Here is a 10,000-nt window from a genome sequence, read left to right as displayed (position 1 = left end):
AATTTAGAGAGTGGCTAAATTCTGTTTTTTGTTAATGAGTGGGATTTGTATATATTGGAACAGCATTTCATTAGAATCTTGTGTTATTCGGGAATAGTTAATAATTAGAAGGGATTTATTCAGGTTGTTAATGGTTTAGATAATTTGCTCACTGTTAGATAAATAAAGTGTTACGTGTTGATTTTCGAGAGTGTGTCAGGGATTTATTTTGGATTTAACCACTAGGGGCTGCTGACGAGCAGGTCACACCACTTCACACACACTGTTTACAGATTATAGGGCGAGGTATTCCTCTTTGGCTGTTTCGGTGTTAGTTCTCAGCGGAGGAATCAACCTCCGCTTTCTAACACCCCTGTCCCCCAGCTTTCTAACACCCCTGTCCCCCATTGGGCACAGAAGGCCTTGGAGGTAACCGACGGGTCCCACGATCTCCTTTCTGAGGGACACCCGGCAGTGAATGAAGCTGCGTAATGGGGGCAGACAGTCAGGACGGACTTTGTACATGATTGAATTAAGCCGGGGGAAGGTTAATAGAGACAGCTTGTCTGAGAGAGCTGATGGATAGAGGGTAAAGGTGCTTAAGGCACGCATTTGGATTGAGAAGCTATATTGAAGGTGGATTTACATGTAAAGAGATTGGGGATTTAAATATTTGCATTAGCAGATAGATAGGGACTTGGCATTATAGTGGTTTAATTTCAAAGGGGCATTTAAAGGACTAGCAAGTAAACAAGGAAATGTTATTGATCTTTAACTGACCCCGAATGGAGATGCAACAGGAAAAGTTGAAGCAATTTGATATTTCGGAAACGTTGAGTGCAAAGAGGTACTGAGGACAGTGAAATGAAAGGATATGAAAGGAGAAAAGGATATTTATGTTGAGATGCCGGTAGATGCACCGTCTCCGAAGCCCCAACACCCTTTCTAAAATCCGGGAGCCCAGAACTGGCACTCAGGGCTCCAGATTGGGGGTTTAATTATTAATGTCTGGCCAGGTACGTCATTAATGGTGTTACGACACAGGGGTTAACCCTCTACATAAGTAACGCAGATCCCCCAAAGCGGGATCCCTCACCTCGTAATCTGTTCAAAGTGTGTGGGAAGGTGTGAACTGCCCTTCAGTAACGTTTAGTGGGTAACTAACAGAAATACCCCACACTCACTTTAAAATGAACGCTTAACCATTTATTTATTTAACTAACCAGGAGCTTTAACTAAACAAGTAACATATCGATTAAAGTGAGGTTCTCCTGGAATGCTGTTCAAATAAATACAAGGATCATTCATTACCCAAAAAAGATAATAACAGAAATTTAGTCACTCTCAAAATAATATACAACCAGGTGTCTTGGCTTTGGGAAGCCTTTGGAGTTCTTCTTTCGAATGCGCTGTCTGTAAGCTCTTTCTGATTTTGGTCCCCTTCGTTAGATAGATGGAGAGTTCTCTGAAGAGATATTCTAAGCTGGCAGGGAGTTGCTCTTGCCCTCTCTCGGTGTTGAGAGGTGGCAGCTCTTCAGTTGAGCTGCAGGCAGAGAGTTGAGTTCCTCTTTATAACTCTGGTGACCGAATCATCTTTCCTACACCAGGATTGGTCTGATGTTGTCAACAAAAGCAAATTCAAATTGGATAGGTTCCTGATGGCTGAGTGTCTTCTTTAAATTGATAGGCTGTCAAAACTCAAAAGCTGGCCAAGCCTGTTACCAGGGCAACCCTGATGCTTGGTCCTTGCTACAAATGTTGCAATCTGTGTACCCTGTGTACCTGCATTTTGAACATGCAAACACTGACACAAAACCAGCTTCCAAAGGGACCTCACTTCACAAAGGGAGGTTGTCCCACTTTTGCGAAGCCATGCCAAATTCCCCAAAGAGGAATCCCTCGCCCTGTAATCTGTTAACAGTGTGTGGGAAGGTGTGAACTGTCCTTCAGTAACGTTTAGTGGGTAACAAACAGAAATACCCCCACACTCACTGCAAAATAAACACTTAACAATTTACTTATTTAACTAACCAGGAACTTTAACTAAACAAGTAACACATTGAATAAAATAAGATTCTACTGGAATGCTGTTCAGATAAATACACTATCCGTTCATTAACCAAAAAAGTAATAACAGAATTTAGTCACTCTCAAAAAATATATACAACCAGGTTTTGTATCTTTCGGAACCTTCTGGAGTTTCTCGGTTGATTTCTACGTCTGTGAGTTCTTTTTGATTTGGTACCTTTCGCTGGTTCGATGGTGTGTTCTCTGAAGAGATATATAAAGCTGGCAGAGTGGAGAGCTGCTCTCTCCCTCTCGAGGCTTGAGAGGTGGCTGTTGCTACCTCCTGTTTTTCCCTCTTGCACGCTCTTTTATACCCGTGGTGACCTATCAATTTTCCTACAATTGGATTGGTCTGATTTTCTCAACACCATCAAATTCAAATCTTATAGGTTCTTGGTAGCTGAGTGTTGCTTTCAATTGATTGGGCAAAATTCACACAAACAGGTTGTCTTTGTCCAGACAGCTGCCTGGCTTTTGATCTAGATGTTTCAGTCTGGGACTCTGTGTGTACTTTGCATTTTAAACCTCCTGCATTGATACAAACACCAGCTTTTAAAGGGACCACACCATGTTTTTCCCTCCAGCATTTTTTAAACATTTTTTACAAACTCCACTTTGCAGCGATGGTTTGTACATTTCAGTGAGCATGTGTTACGCCCACAGTAGATGTTATCTCGCTGAGCAAGTCAAAACCCAAAGGGAAACCTGTCTAACAGGTCATAACCTTTTTTTCCCGCGGATTTCGAAAAGCTACTGATCCCAGATCCTTTTGTGTCAAACTGTCTCAGCCACCTATCTGCCCATGTCAGATTGCCTTCCCATTTAGACTCGAGACATGAACCATGCTCCCCCCACCGCGCGTGCGTGCCCCCCTCCACCCACCCGAGTTCCCATCATCCTTCACTACAGTAGGATCAGGCTTCACCAACCTGGTCGTAGAATTTGCTGATGTATTTGTAGAGTTCGTGAAGGGCAACAGTGCTATTCAATGGTGGACCACAGTTCTAGAAAAAGGAGAGAAAAAGAGAGAGAGTGAGAGAGAGTGAGAGAGAGAGAGCGAGAGAGAGAGAGCGAGAGAGAACAAAACTGTTTTAATCCTGAATGGTAGGCCCACAACAAACAACTATGAATTCAGGAACAGCAAGTAGTCATTTAGCCCCTCTCTCTCTCTCTCGAGCCTGTTACTCAGGAACAGGAGGAGGCCATTCAGCCCCTCTCTCTCTCGAGCCTGTTACTCAGGAACAGGAGGAGGCCATTCAGCCCTTCTTGAGCCTGTTACTCAGGAACAGGAGGAGGCCAATCAGACCCTCTCTCTCCAGCCTGTTACACAGCAACAGGAGGAGGCCATTCGCCCTCCTAACCTAACTCCATCTCCCCGCCTCGGTTCCGTAACCCTCAATCCCCCCCCCCGCCCCACTTTACCCAACAGAAACCTCTCAATCTGGGGTTTGAAATTTCCAATCGCCCCCTCCAGCCTCGACAGGTTTATTTCGGGGAGGGAGAGAGAGTTCCGGATTCCCATTCCCCTTTGTGTGAGGAAATGCTTCCTGACCTTTCCCCCCTGGAACGGCCGGCCTCTCATTTTAACCTCCTGCCCCCCACCCCCTCGTTCTGGGCCCCCCCTCCCCGCACCAGAGGAAATAGTTTCTCTCTGTCGAGCCGATCGAATCCTTTAATCATCTTAAACCCCCCTCGATCAGATCACCCCCTCAATCCTCAACACTCGAGGGGAGGGAGCCTCGACTGTGTGACCCTCCCTCGCCGTTTAACCGTTTCATGATTGGAATTCTCAGAACTCACAGCAGACATTTCCGTCAGCGCCGAGTTCATTTCCTGGTAACTTGCTGAGGGCAAGAGGCGAATATCAGCGTAATATCTGTAAAAACAAAAAAACGTTCAGTATCTCCCCCTCTCCCACAGTGCGGCGCCCCCTCAGCACTGACCCTCCCTCAGCACTGACCCTCCCTCAGCACTGACCCTCCCACAGTGCGGCGCTCCCTCAGCACTAACCCTCCCACAGTGCGGCACTCCCTCAGCACTAACCCTCCCACAGTGCGGCACTCCCTCAGCACTGACCTTCCCACAGTGCGGCGCTCCCTCAGCACTGACCCTCCCACAGTGCGGCGCTCCCTCAGCACTGACCCTCCCACAGTGCGGCGCTCCCTCAGCACTGACCTTCCCACAGTGCGGCGCTCCCTCAGCACTGACCCTTCCACAGTGCGGCGCTCCCTCAGCACTGACCCTCCCACAGTGCGGCGCTCCCTCAGCACTGACCCTCCCACAGTGCGGCGCTCCCTCAGCACTGACCCTCCCACAGTGCGGCGCTCCCTCAGCACTGACCCTCCCACAGTGCGGCGCTCCCTCAGCACTGACCCTCCCACAGTGCGGCGCTCCCTCAGCACTGACCCTCCCACAGTGCGGCCCTCCCACAGTGCGGCGCTCCCTCAGCACTGACCCTCCCACAGTGCGGCGCTCCCTCAGCACTGACCCTCCCACAATGCGGCGCTCCCTCAGCACTGACCCTCCCACAGTGCGGCGCTCCCTCAGCACTGACACACCGTGAGAGTCACTCTTTCAGGATAAGGTGTCGGCAATTCTGGAGTGAGGGGAGAGGAATTTATTCTCTCAGGCGTGAGATGAATCTTGAAAGTCTCGACCTGGGATTGGTGTGGAGGCCTCGCCAAGGTGAATAATGAAGACTGAGGTCGATGGAGAATTGGCAGATTTGGAAATAGACAGATTGAGTTGGAGGGTTCGTCAGGATCTTACTGTCTGAGGGAGCTGCCTCGAGTGGGCGACTGGCCTCCAGCATCACCTATTTCTGATTGGGTGTGAGTTTTACTGACTCGGCGAGTTGTTGTGCTCTGGAAGGTGCTGCCTGAGAGGGCGGGGGGAGCAGATTCACCCTCAGAGAGGGGGAAGAATACTGGAAGCTGGGAATTTATGGGGTTATTGCGGGAGCAAGCGGGGACTGAGTTGGATTCATTGGAACGATCTATCTCAGAGCACACAGTGTTAAGCTGGGCTGAATGGCCTCTCACGGTCTCTGAGTGTGATTGATTCTAATCGAGAGTTGTAAACCAAGCTACTGACTTCTCCACCATCTGTCTGTAGCGGGGAATCTCCTTCGCGTATAAAAGCTTGTTAATTGGTGAATCCTGAGAAAATATAACCCAAATATTATTAGATTGGATGGTCAATAATTCCTATTCCTTCCCAAACCCCTTCCCGTTCACTCCCATTGTACACAATCCCAATCCCCTTCCCGTTCACTCCCACTGTACACAATCCCAATTCCCTTCCCGTTCACTCCCACTGTACACAATCCCAATCCCCTTCCCATTCACTCCCACTGTACACAATCCCAATTCCCTTCCCGTTCACTCCCACTGTACGCAATCCCAATCCCCTTCCCGTTCACTCCCACTGTACACAATCCCAATCCCCTTCCCATTCACTCCCACTGTACACAATCCCAATTCCCTTCCCGTTCACTCCCACTGTACACAATCCCAATCCCCTTCCCATTCACTCCCACTGTACACAATCCCAATTCCCTTCCCGTTCACTCCCACTGTACATAATCCCAATCCCCTTCCCATTCACTCCCACTGTACACAATCCCAATTCCCTTCCCGTTCACTCCCACTGTACACAATCCCAATCCCCTTCCCATTCGCTCCCACTGTACACAATCCCAATTCCCTTCCCGTTCACTCCCACTGTACACAATCCCAATCCCCTTCCCATTCACTCCCACTGTACACAATCCCAATCCCCTTCCCGTTCACTCCCACTGTACACAATCCCAATTCTCTTCCCGTTCACTCCCACTGTACACAATACCAATCCCCTTCCCATTCACTCCCACTGTACGCAATCCCAATCCCCTTCCCGTTCACTCCCACTGTACACAATCCCAATCCCCTTCCCGTTCACTCCCACTGTACACAATCCCAACGCCCTTCCCATTCACTCCCACTGTACACAATCCCAATTCCCTTCCCGTTCACTCCCACTGTACACAATCCCAAACGCCTTCCCGTTCACTCCCACTGTACACAATCCCAATTCCCTTCCCGTTCACTCCCACTGTACACAATCCCAATCCCCTTCCCGTTCACTCCCACTGTACACAATCCCAATCCCCTTCCCGTTCACTCCCACTGTACACAATCCCAATCCCCTTCCCGTTCACTCCCACTGTACACAATCCCAATCCCCTTCCCGTTCACTCCCACTGTACCCAATCCCAACGCCCTTCCCATTCACTCCCACTGTACACAATCCCAATGGATCCAAACCCCTTCCCATTCACTCCCACTGTACACAATCCCAATGGATCCAAACCCCTTCCCATTCACTCCCACTGTACACAATCCCAATGGATCCAAACCCCTTCCCATTCACTCCCACTGTACACAATCCCAATCCCCTTCCCGTTCACTCCCACTCTACACAATCCCAAACCCCTTCCTATTCACTCCCACTGTACACAATCCCAATCCCACGGCGCAGCGGCACGGTGGTTCGCACTGCTGCCTCACAGCGCTAGGGACCCGGGTTCGATTCCCGGCTCGGGTCACTGTCTGTGCGGAGTCTGCACATTCTCCCCGTGTCTGCATGGGTTTCCTCCGGGTGCTCCGGTTTCCTCCCACAGTTCAAAGATGTGCGGGTTAGGTGGATTAACCGTGCTAAATTCTCCCTCAGTGTAACCCAAACAGGAGTGTGGCGACTAGGGGATTTTCACAGTAACTTCATCGCAGTGTTAATGTAAGACTGACTAATAATCTTTCCATTTACTCCCTCTGTACACAACACTTATCCCCCACACCAGTAACTCAATCCTGCTGCTGTCTGTACGATACCGGATTGATCCAGTTAAGGTGGGAATCTATCTCCAGGGCTTCCTGAGCCGGTCTGTGGGGGCAGTGACCTTGGGGACTGGTGCTTCCCTCCTTCCCGGGGCCCGGATCCCCTCACGCGAGGGTCATTCCGTCACTCACCCGGCCCACTTTGTGCTCTGTAGTTGTGCAGGAGTCGATGAAGGTCTGAGCGATGACAGACAGTGCAGCATCCACATTGTCTGACACCTGGATATCGAAAATGAAGTGTGGATTCTTCAGGATATTCAACCAGAACCGTAACGGCAAACTGGGAATCAGGAGCAGGAAAAGCATTACAACCCAGACTGGGAACGCCGGGAACGTCAGTCAACTGGGAATCGGAACATTGAGGATAACATCAAACCGGGAATCAGAAAACCGGGAATGTCGTCAAACTGGGAATCGGAACGCTGGGAATGTCATTAGATTGGGAATAATGAGGACAACTTCAAACTGGGAATCGGAACACCGGGAATATCAATAAATTGGGAATCAGAATGCCGGGAATACCGTTAAATCGGGAATCGGAATGCCACAGACGTGATTAAACTGGGAATGGGAATATTGGGACAGCATTAAACAGGGAATCCGAACGCCAGGAATATGATTAAACTGGAAATGGGAATATTGGGAATGTAACTAAATCAGGACTCAACGGGAATCTTGGAATTGCCATTAAACTGGGAATGGGAAACACCAGAATCCCAGAAGGATTTGCTCTGGGCACAGCCTGGGACAGTGTAGGGGAGTGAGTGAGGAGGGGGGAGGGGGAGGGGGGAGGAGAGGAAAGGGGAGGGGGGAGGGGGAGGGGGAGGGGGAGGCGAGAGGGGGAGGCGGAATGGGGAGGCAGGAGGGGGGAGGGGGAGGGGGAAGGGGAGGGGGAGCGGGGAAGGGGGAGGGTGGAGGGAGGGGGGAGGGGAAGGGGAGGGGGGAGGAGGGAGGGGGAGGGAGGAAGGGAGGGGGAGGGGAGGGGAGTGGAGAGGGGGGAAGGAAGGGGGAGGGGTGAGGGGGGAAGGGAGGGGAAGGGGGAGGGGGAAGGGGAAGGGGGGAGGGGGAGGGGGAGGGGGAGGGGGGAGGGGAGGGGGAAGGGGGAGGGGAGGGAGGGGGAAGGGGGAAGTGAGGAGGGGGGAGGGGGAAGGGGAGGTCTTCAACATGGGGATGGGGTGGGGGGGGGGGGTGGTGGTTGCGGCCTCCTTGACTCGCCTCTCTCCCCCACGTCGCAGGCGGGTCGGGGTGTTAGGGGAGGGGGGGTATGGGGCTGGGAAGGGTGGGAGGTCTGCGTCGGCTCCGAGCCACCCCCCCCCCCCCCCCCCCCCGCCCCCGCACCCACCCCACCGCGGGCCCCTCGCTCCCCGCCACCCCCTGCCCCCTCTCTACCTGTTGGTTTTCCAGATGTGGATGATCTCCGGATCCACGATCCCGTGACGCGCTGCCTGGTCATCCAGATAGTCAAAGAAAAATTTGACGGCCAGCGGGACGGTGTGTCCGCTGCCCAGAACCACCTGGAATACATCATCAACAAACTTCTGGTGTATCCCCTGTGGGTGGAACCGAGAGAGGGGGAGGAAATGGTTAATAAATACCCGATATCGGGGCAACAACTTCAACCCAGCTTTGTAAAAACTACAGACTGTGAAAATCAGATAACAGGCTGGAGGGAGAGGGGCTGAATGGCCTCCTCCTGTTACTGTGTAACAGGCTGGAGAGAGAGGGGCTGAATGGCCTCCTCCTGTTCCTGTGTAACAGGCTCGAAGAGAGAGAGGGGCTGAATGGCCTCCTCCTGTTTTTGTGTAACAGGCTGGAGAGAGAGGGGCTGAATGGCCTCCTCCTGTTCCTGTGTAACAGGCTCGAAGAGAGAGAGGGGCTGAATGGCCTCCTCCTGTTTTTGTGTAACAGGCCGGAGAGAGAGGGGCTGAATGGCCTCCTCCTGTTCCTGTGTAACAGGCTGGAGAGAGGGGCTGAATGGCCTCCTCCTGTTATTGTGTAACAGGCTGGAGAGAGAGAGGGGCTGAATGGCCTCCTCCTGTTACTGTGTAACAGGCGGAAGAGAGAGGGGCTGAATGGCCTCCTCCTGTTCCTGTGTAACAGGCCGGAGAGAGAGGGGCTGAATGGCCTCCTCCTGTTCCTGTGTAACAGGCTGGAGAGAGGGGCTGAATGGCCTCCTCCTGTTCCTGTGTAACAAGCTGGAGAGAGAGGGGCCGAATGGCCTCCTCCTGTTCCTGTGTAACAGGCCGGAGAGAGAGAGGGGCTGAATGGCCTCCTCCTGTTCCTGTGTAACAGGCTGGAGAGAGAGGGGCTGAATGGCCTCCTCCTGTTCCTGTGTAACAGGCTCGAAGAGAGAGAGGGGCTGAATGGCCTCCTCCTGTTTTTGTGTAACAGGCTGGAGAGAGAGGGGTTGAATGGCCTCCTCCTGTTCCTGTGTAACAGGCCGGAGAGAGAGGGGCTGAATGGCCTCCTCCTGTTCCTGTGTAACAGGCTCGAGAGAGAGGGGCTGAATGGCCTCCTCCACATCCTCACCTTCATGGACAGCAGCCGGGTCAGGTAGATTTCTGGGATGGCCTTGGCCCGCTCCCTCTCCCGGACGCTGCTCCGTCTGGGCCGGACTATCTCAGGCTCCTCAAGGGGTTTGACCAGGTGCCAATATTTCACACCCCCGTCCTCAACATCATCCAACATCGGAGTCTCTGCGGAGGAACAAGGTGAGAGAGAAGCTAAAACTGGGAGAGACTCCCTCAACATAGCCCAACTCCTGAGGTACAGAGATAGGGAGGGGTGTAGGGGCTGGAGGAGGTTACAGAGATAGGGAGGGGTGTAGGGGCTGGAGGAGGTGGGGGTAGGGCCTGGGTGGGATTGTGGTCGGTGCAGACTCGATGGGCCGAATGGCCTCTTTACTGTAGGGTTTCTATGATTTCTGTAGGTGTTGGGGCTGGAGGAGGTTACAGAGATAGGAGGGGGTGTAGGGGGCTGGAGGAGGTTACAGGGATAGGAGGGGGTGTAGGGGGCTGGAGGAGGTTACAGGGATAGGGAGGGGTGTAGGGGCTGGAGGAGGTTACAGAGATAGGGAGGGG

The 10,000-nt window shown here is 52.2% G+C and overlaps 1 protein-coding gene across 1 annotated transcript in view; it reads right to left on the bottom strand.

The window, feature by feature from the left end:
- The window catches only part of LOC144491039 (plexin-B1-like), a gene marked incomplete at its 5' end in the record, with an annotated part of 12,749 nt that extends 3,133 nt beyond the window's left edge, over window positions 1–9,616 (bottom strand). The window contains 6 exons of the mRNA XM_078208717.1: window positions 2,976–3,050; window positions 3,847–3,922; window positions 5,140–5,204; window positions 7,053–7,200; window positions 8,310–8,470; window positions 9,450–9,616. Coding sequence (XP_078064843.1) covers window positions 2,976–3,050; window positions 3,847–3,922; window positions 5,140–5,204; window positions 7,053–7,200; window positions 8,310–8,470; window positions 9,450–9,616 — 692 coding nt within the window. The remainder of the gene's footprint in view (window positions 1–2,975; window positions 3,051–3,846; window positions 3,923–5,139; window positions 5,205–7,052; window positions 7,201–8,309; window positions 8,471–9,449) is intronic.
- Between the last annotated feature and the right edge of the window lie 384 nt (window positions 9,617–10,000).

Source organism: Mustelus asterias, unplaced genomic scaffold, assembly GCF_964213995.1.
Source record: "Mustelus asterias unplaced genomic scaffold, sMusAst1.hap1.1 HAP1_SCAFFOLD_4277, whole genome shotgun sequence".
Lineage (NCBI taxonomy): Eukaryota > Metazoa > Chordata > Chondrichthyes > Carcharhiniformes > Triakidae > Mustelus > Mustelus asterias.
Note: the sequence above shows the minus strand (reverse complement) of the source record. Positions and strands in the feature narration are given on the sequence as shown.